General features: G+C 34.4%; 1 protein-coding gene across 2 annotated transcripts in view; it reads left to right on the forward strand.

Moving 5' to 3' along the window:
- The window catches only part of LOC143078804 (inositol 1,4,5-trisphosphate-gated calcium channel ITPR2-like), a 115,646-nt gene that overhangs the window by 39,885 nt on the left and 52,138 nt on the right, over window positions 1–23,623 (forward strand). Inside the window, exons 15-37 of one of the 2 annotated variants that reach the window (XM_076253785.1) lie at window positions 3,983–4,062; window positions 7,786–7,911; window positions 8,562–8,612; window positions 9,357–9,437; window positions 9,744–9,929; window positions 10,624–10,746; window positions 11,933–12,037; window positions 12,418–12,525; window positions 13,642–13,713; window positions 14,024–14,156; window positions 15,185–15,291; window positions 15,746–15,781; window positions 16,607–16,723; window positions 17,081–17,216; window positions 17,474–17,573; window positions 18,076–18,130; window positions 18,717–18,823; window positions 19,320–19,419; window positions 20,280–20,387; window positions 20,645–20,781; window positions 22,296–22,363; window positions 22,714–22,769; window positions 23,262–23,423. In XM_076253785.1, coding sequence (XP_076109900.1) covers window positions 3,983–4,062; window positions 7,786–7,911; window positions 8,562–8,612; window positions 9,357–9,437; window positions 9,744–9,929; window positions 10,624–10,746; window positions 11,933–12,037; window positions 12,418–12,525; window positions 13,642–13,713; window positions 14,024–14,156; window positions 15,185–15,291; window positions 15,746–15,781; window positions 16,607–16,723; window positions 17,081–17,216; window positions 17,474–17,573; window positions 18,076–18,130; window positions 18,717–18,823; window positions 19,320–19,419; window positions 20,280–20,387; window positions 20,645–20,781; window positions 22,296–22,363; window positions 22,714–22,769; window positions 23,262–23,423 — 2,354 coding nt within the window. The remainder of the gene's footprint in view (window positions 1–3,982; window positions 4,063–7,785; window positions 7,912–8,561; window positions 8,613–9,356; window positions 9,438–9,743; window positions 9,930–10,623; window positions 10,747–11,932; window positions 12,038–12,417; window positions 12,526–13,641; window positions 13,714–14,023; window positions 14,157–15,184; window positions 15,292–15,745; window positions 15,782–16,606; window positions 16,724–17,080; window positions 17,217–17,473; window positions 17,574–18,075; window positions 18,131–18,716; window positions 18,824–19,319; window positions 19,420–20,279; window positions 20,388–20,644; window positions 20,782–22,295; window positions 22,364–22,713; window positions 22,770–23,261; window positions 23,424–23,623) is intronic. The other variant, XM_076253786.1, reaches the window with a different exon arrangement.

Genomic DNA, 23,623 nt, shown 5'->3' on the forward strand with positions numbered 1-23,623 from the left:
GGACCTAGTGAACATCTCTTGTAAGTGTTGGGGCAACGACTTTTCATGAACATCTCCAGCAACCCCCATCTTGCACACTTTAGGGCCCAGGGCTCCCCCACGTCGACTTCCTGAGCTTGGGCTAGTAAGTCCCCCTTTGAGATAACCAGAGGACTGCCAGTGAGGTTGATCAGACAAAACACCGGATTTTGACCAACATCATGTAAGGTTCTGGGTATGAGCAGACTTCCCTCAGCCTTTGCCTCAATGATGTATTCTCGGCCCATGGGTTTGGCCAACACCCCTATTACTCTTTGAACTGAATTTGCCGGGACTGTGTGATTTTTTCCCGCCCGTACCTCAGTTGTTTGGGGCAATGAACTGGCCTGACCCCATGACATTTGGATGACCTCTCCGTGATTGGACAATTGATTCCTATGTAGGTCAAGTGAGATGCCCTGCTTCCTTAAGAAGTCTATCCCCAATAGCATCTGATCCTCAATTGGTGCTACATATATGTCCCATGTGAATTCTTGTTTCCCCAACTTAATATAAAAAGGCCCAGCAACAAAACCATTCATTTGTAGGCCCTTCCCTGCAGTGTTCATCACCACCTCTTTAAGGATAGGAGGTGGCTCCTTTAAACTCTTGTACGTTTCCTCTGATATCAGGGTAACCCGAGCTGCTGTGTCCACAACAGCATCGACCCTTTGACCCTGGACTACCACAGGCACCCGATACATAGTCCCCCCCGTTAACTGACTTATGGTTATCATTTCTCTTTCCCCTTCCGTCACCAAGTCCCCCTCCTCATCACTGTTTGAGCTATCGCACAGTGTTTGTTCCCCTTCCTCCCCAGACCCTTCGTCTTGTGACCCCGATTCAGACATGTCCAGGGCAGTGAGACTGATGGGTTCCCTCTCAGGCCCTTGTATTGGTTTTTCTTTTCGAGCTAAGTCTATATCTTTTGTGGACGTTGGGTCTGGTGGGACGGGAGATAATGATTTAGTGACCCCTAGTTCTTTGGGGTGGGACTGTTCCTCTTGGCGATCCTGCACAGGTGGGAAAATTACTTCCTCTGAAATGGCTAATCCCCCCCCCCGGTATCATTTCTATTTGACTGATGGTACCCTCCCTATTCAAGTAAGGTGGTTTCTGGCTTATCACGAGGTTCTTTATACTCCGTGGTTTAGGGCCAGACTCAGACCTCTTGAGTCGACCCGTTGGAGTTTAACGGACCCTTGTTGTCCTGGAAGGTTACTTTCTTACCCCCAGGTCTGGGAGAATTAGATCTTTGAATCTTTGGGCATTCCCTTTTAAAGTGACCTTTCTCCCCACAATGGAAACAACCACCATTACCGGACCGAGGGGAGGGACTTCTGGATGGGGGCCTAGCAGTATTGCGGACGGCAAAAGATAGCTTTTGTATTTCAGACATGATATTGCCAAGGGTTCCGCTTACCTCCCCTTTGAAGGCATGAAATTGGACATCTTTAGGGGGATGTTCTTTAGGGTGAATTTTGGGAGAAGCATTATTGGAGACTGGGCCTGAGGTGGAACATACAGTATAGTGGTCCCCACCCCTGCCTCTGGTCTCCGGGCTTACACTTTTGACTTCCTTTCGGGCACTGCGGTCATATATGGCTTGGTGGTTATGTTGATGCCAACGAATTTTGTCCACCGCCTCCTCTTTTTACTTTTAGGTTTGGCATTGGAGGCCAACATTCCCCCCTCCTTATCTGAGGCCCCCTGACACAATCGCATGATGGCTTGTTGGTACATATGATCCTCGGGCAGGTGACGGAAGGCTTTTGTGGCAAGGGATTGGACCCTGTCGGCCCAGTCCTCTAAGGTTTCGTCCCCACCCTGCCTGGCGATGTTAAATTGGACTTGGACTGTTTTTGCAACTCATTAAACCCAAACCGTTTAGCCAACTTACCCACCAAGTCCTCATAAGACAAGTCATGCCTTCTTTCCACGAGCAAGGCATAAAACTCTCTGGGTTTCCCATCGAGGGACCAGCACAATAGATCTTTGCACTCCCCTGAAGACCACCCACTGACCTGGCATAATCGGGAAAATTTGGCATAGAAAGCCTGCCAGTTGGTTTTCCCATCATACCTAAGACTCTTTTGTAGGATTGGAGGTCTAACCCCCGTGGGCCCCCTTTGTCGATCTTGAAATCTCTGGTTATGTGGCCCCCAATGTTCTCCTGGTGGTCATATGCATCCCGACGAGAGCTCCTCTGGTCACCAGATCCCCGTCTAGGTTCCCCTGACCCTGTGGGGTACCCCATGCTACTGGCGTGCCTTGATGCTGGAGCCTCACTCTCCATATGGGCATCTCTAAGCCTTGGGCCCTCATTATCGGTATATCGGTTTGGGAAGCCCCCTCTTTCCCTACCTGTATCCCCGGCATGGTTATATCGGGATCGAGGTGTTTCCTTTCATACCTGTAATCTCTCGTACCCCCATACGGCATCATGGGCCTGTCCCATTTGTCTTGGTGGACCCCAATGTCTTCCCTGAACCCACGGTTAAGTTTCCCACCATCTTGAAAATTGAGATGCTGGGATGGAGATGGGGACAGTGCCGCCCTGGCTCTGGGTGTTTCTACTGCTTGACTGGGATACTCATTTGTGGTTTGACCCCTACCCCTTGCCTGTATGAGGCTATCTATCCGCTGCACCTTTTCCTGATGCCCTATCTCCTCCTTTGCAAAATTTATTAGACCCCTGTTGGGTGGCAAAGAGGTACTAAAATCCATTGACTCTAGAGCTGCCTCAGTGATTCTCATATAGGGGACCTCACGTAGATCCTCCAACTCTAGAATCCCCTTATCCTCCCTCAATTCCCAGATTTTCGCTGCAATTTTAGTCCCCCCCCCCCCCCCTGGAATTGATAACAACTCCTCAAAAGTGGCAGAGTTTATGTGGACTCTAGCCATGGTTACACTTGGAACACAATTAATAAACAATTTAGGTTTAAATACAATAACAAACTTTTTAACTGGGGATCAAGCTTATAAGTTGACCCCAGAGGTATGTATAGAAAGGGCAAGTGTATGTGTGTGGATCGTTTAAATTGCCACTTACAATTTCTTCTTTCTGTTTGCAACTGGAAGATTCTTTCCAAATTCTGTTTGCAAATGGAAGTTGAACTGCGTAGGTCAACTGAGTGCATTACGCGGCAGAATTGGATTGGGGTTTACAAAATTCCCTACAAGGGTTTTGCAGAACAATTAAGGGGTTTACACTTGTTCCTACAAGGGCTCCGCAAACGGCCAAGTGTGAAAAAATCCCTAAAAATAAAAAACCGTGACTAAAACTTAGTCACAAAAGGTTCCCTTCCCGATGCTCTAACTTTTCCTCCCAAATAAACTAACCCAGCAAAGTTGTGGTTAGCGAAAACTGAAAATAGGTGACCTGTCAGGGATTCCCTAAAAACAAAATGGAGGTGCTGTTTTGGGCCCCTTTGAAATCGCAATTTCGATGCAGAATTCAACTCCCCTAGTGAATTGGTTCGAAAAAAAATGCTCGCAGCGCCAATGTAAGCTTTCTCAAAACTTACCGTGGCGATCTGTTGCAAGAATTAGCTATTCTACGGTATAGTCAGTCGTCCAAAGTCAGCGTTTCTGCTTACTGGTTTGGCTCTAGGTTTTCGACTGACAGATCCGGAACGAGGCTCTTACGTCTTCCGGATCTGTCTCCTCCGTCAGTGGAGCACCACCGACGACCCCGAGGTACTACACTAATAGAATGTTTCCGTTTTCTCTTTTGAAAAATCGCAATTATGTTTGGACAGTACACTCTTTATGTCAAAAGAATGAGGATGACACGATTTTAATCAGACAAGTTTTACCATTTATATTACCATTAAATATCGAAGTCATGCAAATAGTCGTTTCAAGGAATATAAAAAGGGAAATTTGAATTTGAAATCAAATACAATACAAAAAACGACCTAGGTAAAAAATAAACTTTTGCAAAATATTTTCATTATAGATCAACCGTTTGATAGAAAGACTTTTATGGAGAAGTATGGGGTTCAAAATATGGACACAGAAACAACAAAGCTACGACATGTAAGACATCTTAATGATAAGCTGCTATACAATAACATGAATTCTGTATCTTTTGTGTTTATAAACATATTCTGCATTCATCGTTATAAAGAACGATCATTGATTAAGGGTTTCGACGTATTAAAACATGAGGAAAAAATCTGTCCATGAATGGTGTAAAAGAATAGTGAAACTGATCAACATCGCAATAGATGGTCACACTGAAAAAATAGGGAAACACATCAAAATATAAAAGGAGAACTACGATACAACAGAAACATAACACTACAATGTAACACACAGAAAAACGAACTATAATATAACAATGGCCATTTTCTTAACTTGGTTCAGGATATTTTACGAAAGAAATTGTGGGTTGAACCTAGTTTAGTGGCTAGCCAATCCTCCCGCTTTTATTACTTACTTACTTACTTAGTCCTTGTTATGCCTTTTGGCACATAGGGCAAGGACAAGTTGCCGCCACTCCTCTCTGTTTTTTCAAATCTTAGAGTTGATTTTCAAACCAATCATTCTGGCATTCTGTTCTAATCTCTCCGTTTTTTCTTTCATTTGATTTTCAGTATGGGATACTAATGCTAGATCATCTGCATAGTCTATATCCTCTAGGTTTGGAGTGAATGTCCACCTTATTCCGTTGTTGGTATTTGACATTGTTGATTTCATCACCCAGTCGACTGCAATGATAAACAAGAGAGATGACATCAGACATCCTTGCCTCACTCCAGATTTTACCAAAAAACTAATGTCTGGGTCAGAGTCTACAGTGCATTTAAAGTTGTCGTAGAAGGCTTTGATGAGTTGTATTAGTTTTTCAGGAATTCCATAGCTTTTTAAGATGGTCCATAATCCCTGTCTGTGTAAGCTGTCAAAAGCCTTTTCAAAATCTACAAAGTTGATGATTATTTTTCTTTGCCATTCTGCACATTGTTCGAGGATGTTTCTGAGGACAAATATGTGGTCTATACAGCTTCGTCCTTGTCTAAAAGCTGCCTGTTCTTGTCGTAGTGTTCTGTCTATAGCTGTTTTAATTCTTGAAATTAGGATTTTGCAAAATACTTTACTAGGAATAGAGAGAAGAGTGATACCTCTCCAGTTATTGCAATTAGTAAGATCACCTTTCTTTGGTATCCTCATGATGTCACCTTCGGACCAGTTGTCTGGTATGATGTTGTTCTCCCAAATTTCTTTAAAAACTGGGTAAAGGATATCTGATGTTTGCTTAGCATCAGCTTTAAAGAGTTCAGCATTTAATTGGTCAATGCCTGGTGCCTTTCTATTCCTTAAACTTTTTAGTGCTCTCTGAATTTCTAGTTTGGTTGGCGCATAAAGATCTATATCTAATTCTAATGGTGTTTCTGTGATATCGATGCTAACTGTATTTTCTGGTTCTTTTCTATTGAGAACTTCTTGAAAATGTTCTTTCCATCTTTCCTTTTGTTCTTTTTCGGATGTGTTGTTTTGTTTGTCTTTAATTGGCATGCTCTTATTAGTTTTCTTGTTGCATAGCTGTTTTACAACTTGGTAAACCTGTCCCATTCTCTGGTTGGATGCAGCATTTTCTGCTTCTTTTGCAAGGTCTTCTGTATACTTTCTTTTGTCACTTCGTGTTGCTTTCTTCACTTTCTTATTGCATTCTGAGTATTCCTTCCACAGCTTATCTTTTATTCTTTCTGAATAAGTCTGACAGAGTTTGTTTATTTCTTTTCTTTCATCAATCAATTTCCATGTTCCTTGTGTAATCCGTTCTTTATGTATTTGTCTTTTATAGCCAAGAACTTTTTCACTGGTTTCTTTGTATATTTCTTCTACTTTCAGCCATTTATTGTTCATTGATGCTGGTTCTGATGTTTCTTCTATTGTGTCTTCTAGGACCTGAAATCTGTTCTTTATCTACAGGTTAAATTCTTGTTTTACTTTGGTGTCTTGCAGTTGATTTATATCAAATTTTCTTTTAATGGTTATTGGTGAAGACATCTTATTAAGTTTCAACTTTATATTGACTGTTATTAGAAAGTGATCACTTGCAATGTCAACTCCTCTCTTTACTCTGACATCTTGTAAGGATCTTTTCCATTTTCCATTGATCATAATGTGGTCTATTTGATTTTTGTCTCTTCCATTTGGCGAGTTCCAAGTTAGCTTGTGAATGTCTTTGTGTGGGAAGATGGTTCCACCAATTACTAAGTTGTTAATTCCACAAAAGTCAACCAGAAGTTCTCCATTTTCATTCATTTGCCCACATCCATATTTACCCATTACTCTTTCATTTCCTGTATTATCGTTGCCAACCTTTGCATTTAAATCACCCATTACAATTGTCAAATCATGTGTTGGTATTTTTCTGATCTCAGCTTGTAAGGTGTTATAGAATTCAGTTTTTACTTCCTCTTCCGCTTCATTTGTTGGTGCATAGCACTGAATAAAAGTTACTTTGCCTTTCTTTGCATGGAAACGGGCTCTTATAATTCTTTCATTTACAGGATTGTACTCAATAAGTGATTTTGCTGTTTGTTTGTTCATAATTATTGCAACACCTTGTTGATGCATGTTATCTGTCCTTCCAGAATGTATGATTGTTTCTCCTGATCTTGCTATAGACTTTCCACAACCTGTCCATCTACATTCACTAATGCCTACTAAGTGGAGCTTATAATTTTTCATTTGATTTAAAATTTGTGCTTGTTTTCCTGTTTTATACATTGTACGAACATTCCAACATCCTACCTTCAGTTTTGTTCTCGTGTTCAGAATACCATTCCTGCTGCTAGCTTCCTCTTGGATTTCACTGGCACCATTCATACTTGCATGTGATTGCTGGTATTCTGAGTGTCCGAGACGAGTTAAGTTTCTTGTCCTTATTTCCGTAACTGTTTGTTTTTTGCGAGACGAGATAGTTGGTCTTGTGCTCAACCTCCAACCTGGAGGACCAGGAGATTTTCTTTCAAGGTTCTCTTCATTTAGATCAGTTGTCGTCCCCGACTATGAGTCATGATCTACCCATGTTTCAATTCAGAGTTGTCTCTCCTAGATAGATAGTCATCCCTGACTACGACCTCTATCTGACCGTTTATTTTCCCATAACTGGGGCAAGGATGATGAGTGCTAGGGCGTATCCACACACCGATGGGCCTACACACTGCATCTCTTGGGTCTTTGCTACTCCGAGATCTCCAGCAGATTAGCATGACTAACTAAGTAATCAGTATCCATGTGTTACCGCGAGGAGGATTCTGCTGGAGTCCTGATAATAAAGAGGCTATGTACTGGCAGGAAAGGCTTACAGACTCGGCTTTCTTTTCACAATAAATTGCTAGCCAGCGGCATAAGACATCCACAAGGGACAGTCCCATACACTAGACGCATGATATTACCCCGTGGTATACACCACCAACACACTCCCGCTTTTATGGCAATGTGAAATATAACATTAACATGACAACATTACACGACAAGACTACAATACACATACATTGGAGATCATATAGTACAGAGAAACTCACAAATAATAGCTATAAAAAGGTACCAGGTTTATAATTTAATACGTGACGACACATTTGAATTTCTAAAAATTGTCTAAAAATTGGATAGGATTAGGAGAGAATTCAGGCTTATGTTTGTAATACTGATATAACATTTATTAATTACAATGAAAATAACAATACTTATTTATATAAAATTGTGTTAGTATTTAGATAATATTAAATGAAATATGTTTATTTGTAGATACTGGCTTCAAATGAAAGCATGTATGCCGATGCATACACATTACAATGTGTTCCACAAAATGATGTTCAGAATTTCAACTACATTGCTGGTATAGTGCCATTCCTGACAAACTTAATCAAAGATGTAAGCATTGTACAAACGTTTTTCGAAAGATAGAATATTTTGCTTTGATTATGTATTTGCAGAATTGCTGTTGAATTGGACATTTGTAGATAGGTAAAGAATAAAATATGCTTTGTACATCATCAAACTGCTGTTGCCTAAGTTATGTGTAGATAATATTAGAGACATAGTGCGCTAGTGACCTAATACAATATATATATGAGGTCAGTAAATTCCACATGGGGTGAGTGTGATTCGAATGTCAATATTTCATAGTTTTAGTAACATTTAGATTGTTCACAATTTGACTGTTTTATCATCGATCTGCCTGCAGTTCAGCTAGAAATTATATCCTTCCAATAAACATATAAATATATATGAAATATAGCTATCAAAGGTACCAGTATTATAATTTGGTACGCTAAACGCTCGTTTTGTCTACATAAGACTCATCTGTGACGCTTATATCAAAATATTTATATTTGAAGAATATGAAGAGCAAAGGATTCAAAATTTATAAGCAAATACGATGAATCAATTGTTCGAATTAAATACAATGGTTATGTGCTATTAACATAATACGTTGTTCACGACCTCTTTGGACTGAATCTAAAATAGCGTAAATATGTACTCTCAGTATCAGTTCTTTTAGTTTTTCAATGTCATTTTAGTTGAACGATGTGCCAGCTCTTTCAGCTAGAAGAACATATGCTATAGTAACGGTATGTTTTATGAATTAATAATAGCAAATTGAATATCAATAAAAGTACAAGAGACATAAATTTGTCAAATATATGAATAATTCTTGGATGAAGTGGACTTAAAAAAAATATAATCAGTTTCATATAAATACGAATAAAAATGATTTACGGTGTAGAAAAACGTATCTCAAGCGGCACGAAATATGCAATATGTTTATTATGGATGTTTTTATAACCAAGAGTTCCAAATGGTGAAGTTGAAATCATCCCTTCGTAAATTTTACGGTCGCCATCACGAGTTGGTTGACCGTTACCGTTCACAGATGATACCAATATGTTGCTTATGTCGTTGCTACAATCCCGTTCCCGTTCTGCGAATGTGACCTACCGAAATAGACTATTAACGAGACTTGTAAAAATATGAGCAACATAACGGGTGCCACATGTGGAGTATGATCTGTTTTCCCGTCCAGAGCACCTGAGATCAACCTCAGCTTTTGGTTAGGTTCGAGTCGCTTAAGCTTTAGTTTTCTTTGTTTTGTCGCGTGTACTTTCGATTTTTTGTTTGTCTTCTTTTAAAAATGACATTGTCAGATTATTCTTTATCTATAAGTTTAAATGTCCCTTTATTATAATTAGGTCCTCTTTTACAGAAGAGTACTTATTGTATACATTTATTTTACCACATACACATGTATTTATATATTTGTCTAATAATAAGTACTCCCACATGAAACTAACTGTATAAATATTTGCTATCTTTAGGCACTAAAGGATGTAAAAACGTTCTTAGGAGACAAAGGACTACCAGTGAAACGGAAACAAAAACTACTCAGAAACTTGAAGGTTATACATAGTTTTTATTCAACAATGCTTTCTTTAATCAGATGCACATTTTATTTACAAAACCAAAAATAAAAATAAAAAAAAATAATAATTAACTTTGTACACAAAAAAATGATATATACTTAAAATTCTCCTGGTAAAATATAACCTTTAAGGAAAACTCGTCGTTATAATTCATATACACTTTCTGAAAGTTCAAATACTGGTTTGGTTTTTCTTTTGCAAATTGTGACTTGGATGGAGGGTTGTCTCATTTGCACTCAGACCACATATTCATATATCTATAAACTGATTTTCAAATGACAGGTTATAGATCTATTGGTAGACCTTGTGAAATGTCCCTTGAGAACAGGAGAGGAACAGTTATATCGTATTAGGATATATAAGGAGGCATATGATGTTCTTCATGCGTACATGCTGGGAAGAAGTGGAAAGAATGCGTTATACATGGCAAAATACATTGACTTCTTTCAGACACAGTTCACACAAAAGGTACATATTACACAATCTGCAAATTAAACATTTACCAACAAAATCATTTGCATTTAAACTACGATTTACAGTATCAAAATATGTCCTATTAATAACAAAGATGTGCAATTAAATAGTGCCGTAATATTTTATTTAATCATCCTGTCAAAAGTGTTTTACACTTCTTCCTTCCAAGTCTGCATTAAGTTCACACAAAAGGTACATATTACACAATCTGCAAATTAAACATTTACCAACAAAATCATTTGCATTTAACCTACGATTTACAGTATCAAAATATGTCCTATTAATAACAAAGATGTGCAATTAAATAGTGCCGTAATATTTTATTTAATCATCCTGTCAAAAGTGTTTTACACTTCTTCCTTCCAAGTCTGCATTAAGTTTGTTTTAGATTTATGAGTTTGACTGTCCCTTTGGTATCTTTCGTCCCTCTATTAAATTATATACACTGCATCAATGATAGAAAGTGTAACAGATACATATAAATTATGAAGCAATCTAGGAAATACACAAACAAGCATAAGGAACTGTAAGCTATATTATTAAAGAACATCGTTGAAGAGAACACATTTAAATATTTCATCATTTAATATATCAAAATATTTAAAAAAAATCTAAATGGTTTCAGAATTGAAGTTTTACCAAAAACATGTTTATTAATGTTCCTTACTATGTTGACTATGTTTTGAAGGGTGGTATAGGAATAAACGTTGCTCAGATGATTGTTGAACTGATGAGAGATAAGAGGAAGCTAGTCGATAGAATAACCACCGCACACATAGATAGATTCATTCACCTTCTTGGTGAAACTAAGGTATGTCATGGAACATATTAAACCACAAAGCTGTTGTGTCACAAACTACAGTACAATTTGACTATTCGTATAAAAGAACCTATATTGACATGTTTGATGTTGCAGTGGTACTAGGGCATATTTATTCTAACCTTTAAATAAAGGCAACAGTAGTTATTTTACTTTATACCGCTATTCGAAACTCATAAATCGATAGAAAAACTGAGGGAAACGCATCAAATACAAGAGAACAACGACACAACAGAAACACAACATTAAAATGTAACACACACAGAAACGAACTAAACATTAGACAAAATCGGATGAGAATAACAAATATAACTTCAAAACAAAATACATGAATTCATGATAGAAAAGTACCATGACACGTCTTATATAGCAATGCGAATTCACACTTAAATATAAGAGGAAACAAACGACACAACAGAAACACAACATTAAAATGTAAACACACAGAAACGAACTACAATATAACAATGGTCATATATAATATTACAATATTTATCAATATCAAACTGCAGAAGCAATCAGATAACTAATTATACTATATAGCTATGTCGGTGTATCTTCTGAATAAATTTAAAAAAAAAAAATCGTACAAATTTCGTTGAACCAAACTGAAATCCAAGAAATGAAGTGGGTGATTAATTTTCTTTAACATAACACACGAATACAACAGAAAAGACGTAAAGACATTTGACAAAATCTGATGAGAATTACAAATATAACATCAAAACTAAATACATGAATTTGGGATAGAAAAGTACCGTGACACGTCTTATAGCAATGTGAATTCACACTCAGCAAAACGGTCACAATCGGGAATAAGTCACGTTCGGTAATTAAAAGATTAGACGACGTAATGACAAGCCACAATCTTCCACGGGGTAAAAATGTCCTTAGTTAGTTTGGACAAAGACCCAACGTATGCATCAACCAATTCGTGATGGTGTCCGTAAAATTTACGGAGTGTCATTTTCAATCTGTCCTTCTCATAACTTTGTTGGAGCAGTTTCTGAGTAAAAAATTCACAGATATATTTCTTGAAAGTTCTGTAGTTAACACATGTAAGTTACAAGACACCAGATACAATACAGATTAAGTTGACGTATATTCTGATCATTAAATACGATGTCAAACAACTAAGGGTGAACATTTGGATAATTGTTATCGTTCTATTTTCCAGAATTCAATATTTCTGAACCTGTTACAAGTGCTTTGTGTTTGTGATGGAGTATCGATACCAACTAACCAGACATATATTACAGAACAATGGCTACGACAAGATATGGTAACAATAATTTACAATTATATTGATATAGAAATGTATAAATCATCCTTCCCTACAAAGAGGTTCACAATTACACAGCTATATCAAAGAAGAAAAATGATTCTATGTTGTGAAAATTTATCACACTTAGTGAACGAATGATATTTTGAGATAGCACATCTTTTGTCATGATTTATTCATCCTCCGATATGTGGTTTATAATTGTCCCTGTAATGATATTTTGATTGCATTATATAATATTTATGTAAACTACAGACCAAACGTTGTAACCTTTGCAGGATATTTTCTTTATTTAAAAGAATAAGTCATCAACTACTCAATATAAATATAATGAATTTAGAAATGAAATTTCATTGATGCTCAATTTATTAATTTTCCAGGGATACAAGTTTCATGCCGCCAGAGGTCAGAATCTGAACAGAGAACCCAATGTAATGTTCCTATCATCTGATGATAAAGAGTCTTGGGTTCCAATGCATCAATTAGATGTAAGGCCATTGTTTGGTGTAAACATGGAAACATGAATAATTGAATCAAATAATATTTTTTTATCAAGAAGTCAAAAATTGAAAAAGGAAAATTGTTTACATAAACATGTGAATGAATTAAATGAAATAAGATCATCAATATTATGTATCAATTGCGAGACTAAATTAATTATATCTAATTTAGTTTATCTATTTTCCATGTCTATCATTTTCTTCTATTTTCGTTTAACCAACGACTTAGGTTTTATTACAGTTAGATGCACTTGACAACTTTGATAAGGTATGATTGGACATTTAAAAAGCTTGGTTCCTCTTTTGTTCGCTAATGTTTAAAATCAGTTTGTTTTTATGTTATCATAAGTTTACATATATGTTTCGTTTGTTAATAGATTTTAGCTTTTGTGGCAATTTATGTTCCTGATATACTTGCTTCGTTTAGGTTTTCATAATAACAATTATTAGCGTATATTATCGTATATTTATTTAAATGTTTACCTGTATTACTTCAAGGTATGGTTGGAGATTTGCTTTTAAGTACCAGTTGTTTATCCTAGGTTTATGCGTATCCAATGTAATATATTTATTTTAATATTTTTTGCCCCACTTCTAGTTGCAAAAATGTAATACATTTTAACACTCAGTCAACATATCAGAATCGGGAATGGGACGCCATCGGTTATATTATATGTTAGACCTATTTAAGAACTAGTATTTAAAGATCAAAGACTACAAATTGCTAAATAGACATTTCGCTACCCCATTATATCGGTCGAACAATTCGAGATTTGGACCATAAAACTGAATTTTGATTTCAGTCTTCCTTGTTCATAACTCTGTTGGTTCAGTTTTTGTGTACTGCGTATAGTGTAATCACGCATGCCTGTAACGTATTAACTTAGATATGTAAACGCGAAGTTACAAATTGGAAACGTAAACTTGTTTTACTTGCATCTTATTTGAGAAATTTTGACTAATCAAATATTTGATAGTAAACAGTTTTAAACTAAGGCAGAATAATAAAAAAAATACCAGTTCAAACAGATTAATATAGGAAATCGATGACATCTTTAACATGTATGAGCTTTATGTTTAAGAGTTTATTGATTATTTTTGTAGCCCTGTGAAGCTGGTGATAGTCCATACAGATTTTTACTGAATCAATTAGACTTGTTGAAGTCCCTCTGCTTCGTAAGTAATATATCCTGCTTTTTTCAACAAAACTTAAAAAAATCTGAATGAAAAATTGTTATGAGGTGTAAATATGAAAATATAGATAAAAAATACCATCATGATAAAATTATATCTATTGGAAATTAATATTATCGGTAGCAATGTTACTGCACGAATTACGCATTTCGAGATTTTAATCTATTTCTAGTAATTTATTTGTAAATAAAAAACACAAATTTCAAAAACGTTCTTAACTAAATACCCATGAACCATCTAATAAAGCAAACATGTTTAAAAATCATTCAAATCTTTCTGTGTTAATTTGAAGGGTCGGAATGATTTTGCAGTTCATACTATCACAAGAGAAAAACCTATATTGCAATGGGAAGATGCTTATCTGTGCTTGACATCTACACAGTTAAGTGATCAACTGCGAGCCAAGTATTGTGAAGTCATCATAGGTAAATAATTTCAATATATTCTATATTCATTTTAGGTCTGCACTTTAGAGAACTGTGTTCGAGCGTTTTAGATAGATTACTTTCAAAACAAAGGATTTTTTTAAAAAGCGGCAAAAAAAAAACACCAATTGATACGTAAGATAAAGGCAACAGTAGTATACCGCTTTTCAAAAGTCATAAAGCGATTAAGCGAGAGAAAAAAATCCAGGTCACAAACCTAAACCGAAGAAAACACATTAAATACAAGAGAAAGAAAACAGATTACCAATTACACTGACCTGCTACAAAAACAAACGCCAACATACACAGAAACGGACTATTTGATTACAACTGCCATTTCCTGGCTTTGAATAGGATATTTTATGAAAAAATGGTGGGTTGAACCTGGTTTTATTGCTAATTGTAGTCACAATATACACTCATTCAATCAAATAAAGATATCTACATGTCTTATTATGGACATCGATGTTAAACTACTTCACATATATTATTGTTTTATTTGCCAAGAGTATAAACTATTTAATTTCAGTGACACAACCCTTTGGCTATATGATATCGAAGTACTAAGTTGAATCAAAATTGTTCCATCTTAATATTTTAACTTCGGCTCATGATAGACTTATGACACAAGTTCCACGGATGACATTTTTCAAACATGAAATAGCAAGAATCGCACCGCACTTTAGCGGCTGTCCAAAGGAAAAAATACACTGGCCTTTGTTAGTCTTGTAAGCTTTTTGTAAATTTTGGTTCATTTATATGTTTCGGAGTTTAGTGTGACGTATGTTTTGCCATACTATACATTTTTCAGGGGTTAGCCGGGGACCAACTTCGGTTGTCGGATTTTCTCGCTGTGTTGAAGACCTATTGATGAATGTTTGCTGTTTTTTGCTCTTTGGTCTTGGTTGTTTTCTTCTCAATTTTTGTTTATGATAACACATGAAACAGCACACATTTAATTGTAATTATGTCTTTTGCTTGTGCTTATACAATCTAGTGTAATCATATTTTACCTAAATGCATTTCAGCTGCTTTTGTCGAAGTTGGAAGCAACTATTCGGTCCTTGATCAGCCAGAATTATGCTTTGTTTATGAATTTGTTGGAACAAAAGATGGAGACAGGGAATCAACACAGGTTAAAATTTTTAGATTTAGAAAATCTGTTATTATTACATCGAAATGTATACCCTTTCATTACTAAACAGTAACTAATGCTTGAGTCATATATATCGTACTTTGGGAACTTCATTTTCCATATGTGAATAGTATTTGCAATGTTTGTTTTGTCGTATCACTTATGCCAAAAAAAAATGAACATTGATAAAGATATAAAAATATTATAGTCCATGGTCCATTTTCATCACAACACTATGTTTTATTCTTTTTTGTCATTCTTGACTATGTCAAAACGCATTCAGGGATTGGTAATTGGTCACAAAGCTGTGCTTGTTTTATCCGTATAAGGATATTTGGTCATATACGAAGTGTTATCTGCAGCTGTAAATTTTGTGTTAGAGTAGCGGTTTTGACGTCTACTGTAAAAAAGAAGAAATACAACGCCTATCTGAATATTTAATTCACTGTTTTAGGACGAACCAAGTCATTTCAGTGTCGAGCCATGTCAGGTTTGATGCTTTATTTAAATCCTTTGTTTATTACATGCATGTTTTCTCATTTTAGAAGGCCGTACGGTTGCATATAATTGCTTACATCCATTTTATTTGAACTTTGGTGGACAGGTGTCTGAGTGACAATCAAACAACATCTCCTTGTTTTTATAATACCAACATTAATTTTATCATAGCACGCAGTTTCTTATTTAGTTTATTTTATGTAAAAGTTTTTTTAAGTATTACATGTAAAAGTATTTTATGATAGTATTTTAGTTGAACAAAACATGTTGCCAACATTTTACTGTATCAATAGATTTTTACCTATTTTTAAAATATTGTTAATAATGAAATATAAGAACAAAAATGTAAGATAAATTTCATAGTTAACTAGTATGACTGATTTGCCTTAAAATGCATTAGTCTTTTTTGTTATTTTAAGATATAACAAATACGTCATTTTTCTACTAATGATAATCTTATATGTATTCAGTCTTTATAAAAGATGATTTAAATGAAATATAAAATGACAAATATGTGATATCATGTTTGAGTTTTTCACCGTCTTCTTCCAATTGATCAACGATATTTAGACATGATCTTCGATTAAAAGAAACACCCAGAAACATTATCTACAAAAACTAACGTTTGGTTACCTTTCTTATTCAAGTGTGTTTTCGTACTCGTATTGATTTTTTTGGTCAATGGTCTTAAACATACATTGTCGAAGGCCGTACGGTGACCTGTAGGTGTTAATTTCTGTGTCATTTTGGTCTCTTGTGGAGAGTTGTCTCATTGACAATCATACCACATCTTCTTTTTTATATTATATTTGTCCAGGGTGTTCGAGATTTAGCAACACTGTTTCCCGTCTTGCGAGATTTTATAGTAGACTTTATGGAAAGAAACAGTCAGATGATAGCATCGGAAATTGGTTTGAATCAACTAACTGAACAGGTAAAACGGGTTATACTTCTTCATATAGCAAAATCGTACTATGTAAAAAACATGATTATACTGTTTCAGTTTGAACAAGATGAATATAATTTCATATTTCAATTTCGACCTAAAAGAAAAAATAATATTTCGAAATATACTATAGTAGCGTGAACTTGAATCGGCTCATCACTGCAATTACAGTTATATTTAGAACTTTAGTTTTATAGGTGATATATAATTGTTCATTGGTGATATTATTAACCTATTTTGTACGTCACCATTGGTGCTTTCGATTTATTTACTGTATGTCAATACCGCTACTATCACCTGTTTTACGCATGCTCCTTTAAAACACATTCTTTATCTTTCCTTTAGCTTTTGTGTTTACTGAAACACTTGGTTCGCTTTGGATACTTTGGGGATCTTACAGAGATTAACAAAATCATTAAACCATTGATTGCTGTACTGGACGGGTCAACAGACGTACCAGTTCGTAAGGATAAACGGAAAGGTAGTATGTTTTATAGAAAAGTATTTTGAAGCAAGATATGATTAACAAACAATGTTTTAATTTGTGATCTTTCAATCAAGGATGGATACACGTAAGTTTTATTATAAATGTACCCCTATTCGTTATATTTGATGCTTTATGATACATCATATTTATTCAAATACACACAAAAACACATAGTTTTATATATTAAATGATAAAAATTTATCTAAATCAGTTGTATGTTTTACAAAGTTATTTGATCATTCAAATTTCAGGCTATTCAAGAGATGCTCAAAAACTCGTCAGCCAGTATAAGTCCGGTGGACGATATGAACCAAACGCTCAAACTGAAGCTGTTGTCAATGCAAAATATCAGTATGTTTTATATAGTCATTCTGTCTTTTGCAATGTTTCATGCTTGGATAAGGGCTAGCCTTAATTCTATGTATTTTTCATCTGCAATAGTTCAATAAAGATATGACCAAATATATAAAATATATGATTAAGAGAAGACTGTTAAACAGTACATAAGATATGTTAAATATATCTAATATTGAAGAATGTATGTGGTATTGTTTCACGTAATTGTATTTTCACAGAAGACACAATTACCAAATGAAAATAAAATTAATCACAAATACGTGCCCTCTCTTTTCCTATTTCTAAACTATCAAAATATATTTCAACTACTTCTGGCTTATTTGAACCTATATGATTGTAACGGTTTCTTGTACGCATTGAACGTATGGTAGGTAATGTGTCTCCCATATATAAACAATACTATATATTGTCGGATAAAAGTTTAATAACAGTATGTATACAAGAATACAAACATATATATATAGTACACCAAGTTTTCAATAACGCTTTTTTACAGGGGTCTACAGGTTCTGGATTTTCTTCTAACATTCCAAAGAAATCTCCGCTTAAAGGTATACATAATTGATGTAATACATGTGTTGTTATTATGATTTGCTAAAAGTTAAAAAAAAAATAAAATACAAAAACTAGAAAAAAAACACAATGAAAATCAGTAAACTACTGCTACACGGTTTACCGATAGAATGCAGCTTTAAAACTTAAACAACATTCATATCTTGGCTTTGTAGAATTTTTGAAGAAAACATAGAAATAAAGGCAACAGTAGTACGCCGCTGTTGAAAAGTCATAAATTGATTCAGAAATAAACAAATCCGGGTTACAAACTAAAATCGTGAAACACACATCAACTTCATAATAAAGATAATTCTAGGAGATCTACGAGACTCAGCATAAACATTATCCATAAGTTTCTGATGACCGATAAGGTTTTGTAATGCCGTTTTCATCTTTATAAACTCTATCACTATTATAGATATGAATTGAAAGTTTAGAAAATTATAACTACTATACTGTTAAAATGAAAACATATTTTTGACAAAATAAACCAGATAACTATAGTAAACAGAAAACTGCGTACAATATTAAAATGACGGTTATCTTCTTGACCATCATTAATCGACTATTTATTCTTTGCAGACAATGGTTGAAAAGTTCAAGATGATTGAATTCGAACAAAAACGCAAGATAGCATTGAGGATGACAGCACTTATGTATGAAAAGTATAATCCAAGGGACACAAAAAAGTATGTAAATTCTATGTAGCATAATTCTTTTGTTCCACATGTTTGGGAAAGTGATTGGTATTTATGATATCATATCTGTTTTGTGTCATGTTTAGACAAATATATTTTTTCCATAAACAGTCAGACGGAAAGTAACACACGGACATTCAAACTATTATCAATAAAAACAAGAAACTCCATCAACAAAACATAGCAAAAAACGACAAAAGACAAACAGACTTCTTAATACAACATAAAAAAAATTAAGAATGATCAATATGTCGCAACAAAACCCGTGGTTGATATCTGGTGCGTCGGTGCTGATCCTTTTCGAATTTATCATTTTAAAAAGGTTACTAAAAGGGAGACAAATAATAGAAAGTAAGCGTTGAACAAATTCACTAAAAGTACAGTGTCATGGCATTTCATAACCAGTTGGATTGTTCGCCTTTTTATTACATCTACTTTCTATAAAAACTTCTAAAACGGTGGCTTTGAAAATTTGTTTTTCTTTCAGAAAAGCGTTAAGACAACAGCAGAAAATATTAAATGAATTACGAGAGATGTTTCACGCATCTGATATATTTGATAAGGATCATTATACAAAGATTTTGATGGTGAGGTTTTATTTATCTTTATTATATACTTAGTAGTAAATACAGATAAATTGTATGTGTAATACAATCAATGGCAAGCGTGCTGTATCAGCCACCCATGATGATATCGATATCAGCACGGTTGCAAAAGCTTTATCACACCTTTAATCTGTATGACGTCACGTCATCGATTGCAGTCACTGTTGCAAAGGCTTTCAAATCCCTGTTCTGTATGACGTCATGTCAAACCTATAATCTGTATGACGTCATGTCAAACCTATAATCTGTATGACGTCATTTCAAACCTCCTTATCTGTATGACGTCATGTGACATAAAAAAAACTACTTGAGGTATATATATGATATGGCTTTTTCAATATCACACACCATATCAACCCTCAACCAATATAGTCCCTCGAGCAGAGCTCTTGGGATTATATTGGTGTCTCGGGTTGATACGGATGCGATATTGAAAAAGCAATATAATATTCTCTATATATTATTGTACACCTTTCAAAGAAAGGTTATTTGATGCTGTTGAAATGACAGCTCATTGTGAATTTTATATGTTTATTATTAGTTTTCTATGTTTGAATGTGAATATGTTTTAATGCAAGTTTGATTGAATCCTTTTCGTTTAAATATATAAAATAGTTTAACAAACACACATTAATTGGTAAAATTGACATTATTTCAATGTTGAGCGGAAACAAATTGTTCAACATTAAGTTCTATAGAAATTGAAATCAAAAACAATTGTCCTTGTATTTCCTTGTATATATTTGTGCGTGGCATCCAATTGCCCATCCCGTTGAGTTAGAATCAAATCGTATTATTTTTTTCAACTTGTTTTACTTTTCATAAATGTTTTATGTTTGCAGGATATTGCAGAGTATAAATATGACAAAATGGTTTCCAAATCTCTTGACATTTTAAACAAGGCATATTCGTCCCAAAGCGACATGTTCAAGCTGGCAGAGAAGGCACAGGTATAAATCTATTTCATATTAAACATCAAATACAACTATAAGGGAAACATGTTTTGAATAAGAAGCCTGGTTCATTTAATAACTATTTCTAGTGTTTATTTTATTTGATTACATGCATGTGATATTTCAACTTTGATGATGATTTTCGTTTCTTAGAGCTAGGTAAAGTGTGAAGGCTGATGTGATAAATATTTGGGCATATAGTTTTATTCTATCGTTGTGTAACAAGTCGGATATAAGGTTTATTTTTTAAATAGTTGCTGATGACATCAGAATCAATTAAAGTTCACATTGATGTACAAAGAGAGTTACCCGTCCTCCAAAGATTTGTCCGACTAAAAGCCAATGATTATCAAGTTAAAGTTATGGGAGATATTCTTGACGAATTCATCAGGTAACATTTTTATCTCAAAATATGAAATATGTGTAGCAGATCATATGTTGTAATTTTTTTCTCTTCTTTTTTTCCTGATTTGTAAACTTTATACTTGCAGTAGATAGTCGAAATTTACATTAATTGGTATTAAAAGTTGTATTCGCAACTAACTTGACATTAAAGGTTGTATATGAAACTTCATTTTATTCCAACATTTTCAAGAAAGAATTATAGTCATTTTAGATCAGTACGAATTTGGATAACGTCATAGAGCTATTAATAGTGGAGATATTTTTCGTTTATTTACATTTATAAATGAGTCAAATATTCATTGATCCTAAATTAGGGGTCATTTCGAAAGGTCCGTCTTAATAAATGGCACCAAATAAATTTGATCAAAATGGCGCGATGCATTGTTTATTGATTTGAAATAAAACTTTTGTACTAAATGTTTAAGTACGATGATCTGAGCCAGTCCAATAGAAGTGATTTTGTAGGATATTTACTGTCCGGAGCAGCTGCAATAGCTGAATACATTACTTACTATACCATGGCGTTGTCAGTTTTTCAACGATTTATGAATTTGACTGTCCCTCTGGTATCTTTCGTCCCTCTTTTACTATAACCGTTTCACAAATGATATCGGACATTTTCCTAACGTCGTAACTACAATCCCCTTCCCTTTCATTAATGTGACCTACCGAATTAGACTATTTGCCGGATTTGTTATCTCATAGGCAACACGACGGGTGTTACATGTGGAGCAGAATCTGCTTACTCCTCCGGAGCACCTGAGATCACCCCTAGTTTTTGGTGGGGTTCGTGTTGTTTATTCTTTAGTTTTCTATGTTGTGTCATGTGTACTATTCTTTGTTTGTTTGTCCTTTTCATTTTTAGCCATTGCATTGTCAGTTTATTTTCGATTTATGAGTTTGGCTGTCCCTCTGGTATCTTTTGTCCCTCTTTTACTACCATGGAAATTTTGAACTGGTCAGATCACGTCATCGTGTTCTTATTGTACTAAGTGTCGATACGATTTTTCCAACAATTTCAACTAAACTCTTTTAACAGTATATGATAGATTTGGTTACACAAAACATGTACCCCCATTTTTGATATTTTTTTTTCTTAGTATTATGTCTGTTTGTTTCGTTCACACATCGTTGTCAATATAATGAAATGTTATGCGACCCTCATACAACTAATGTTTTCGCTAGCTATAAAACTAAGTTTAATCCACTATTTATTACTTTAGAAAATGTACCAAGACACGATTGTAACAATTGTTATCCATTCGTTTGGTGTGTTTGAACTTTGATTTTTGCCATTTGATAACAACTTTCCGTTTTGAATTTTCCTCGGAGTTCATTTGTTTTTGTGATTTTACTTATTAGTTTAAATCAATATTGCGGCGTTGTTTGCTCGTATAATTAACAAGAACGCAGTTGTATATATGAAGGAAACATTATATTTGTATATGTATATATCTTTGAGATCGAATCAACGTCGGAGATATGTTTTTAATTTTGCAGGTTGTGTACTTTACAGAAAGGATGCGATGAACCTCATTTTGTAAATCAGAAAATTTTGCTCAGTCATGGCAAGTATTCCCATAATCATTTCTATTTGACATGAACGAAAAAATGATTTCAATAATGAAATGCAAGAGAATAAAATCATTTAAAATAACTTTTGAAGGCAAACAGCGTGACAAGTAATTTTAACATAAATGACGATTGCACAATTTTATATGTGACATGAACATATTGAAAAGAACATATGTTGGTGTTAAGGTCAAATCTGAGAAAAAATAATTTGCAACTACATTTGAAATAAAAATTGGCAATTAACACCATTTTTTGGTTTAAAAGCAGTCTTTCTTTCTTTGTATTTAACGACACTATTGAAAAATGTTCATCCATACCTGACTTATGATTAAACTGTTTGTAGGCGTTTTGGATACTATAAGGGAGATATTGAGACAAGAAATCGATCCACAATTGGAGGTATGCTCAATTAATATAGCGCCATATTTGTTCAAGTAAAACAACATCAATTTATTTTGTGTCATGCATTTGTAGTTTAAAATAAATTTCATCTTTACTACTGTAGATTTCGTTGAAGTAATGTTTCGCTTTTTGTCGCAAATTGTTCAAACCGTTTTGTCTCCTCTCCTCTTTCAGTTGTAAGGTAAGGGGACCTCTTTAATTTTTTAAGAAAAAATAATGTTCTTTATCATGCTGTAGACTGTTTAGAGAAAATATTAGTTTAAAAAAGTATACATACAATGTCAAGCAAACTATAAGGTGTAATGTTATGATAAATAGTTCGAAATACACAGAGGGCTTATAAACTCTGTATAATAAGTGTTGCTTTTTGTGTTTTATTTATCTAGCTATTTATTTCGTTATTTTACTAGTGAGAACAAATGCACGTACACCATATTTCTTATAACATTTCATATATATAATTAACTAATAGTACTTTATTCGTTGTAGGAACATTACCATAGAATGAAATCTATATTTTCAAAATCACTAAAGCTTGTTCAGGTTTTATCAAAAGACAACAAGGAAGTCCAGGAGAGTCTATTTTACCATCTTGATACTTTACTTGAAGTCAGCATAGTGCCTTCAGATTTAGCTTTGGCAATAAAAGAGGTATGTACATTTACGTTAATTATTTACATACAACACAACATTGCGCCTTTAAATGAAGCTTTGTGTTATAAGTGGTATAAGATATCAAATAATATCAAATCAAAGACCATATCACAGACAAAACACTCAAAACATGTACAAGCATAATGATTTAATATTTCAAATTAAATTTGAAAGTAAAATGAATAAAAACCAACCTT

This window comes from Mytilus galloprovincialis, chromosome 6 (assembly GCF_965363235.1).
Source record: "Mytilus galloprovincialis chromosome 6, xbMytGall1.hap1.1, whole genome shotgun sequence".
NCBI classification, from domain to species: Eukaryota; Metazoa; Mollusca; class Bivalvia; order Mytilida; family Mytilidae; genus Mytilus; species Mytilus galloprovincialis.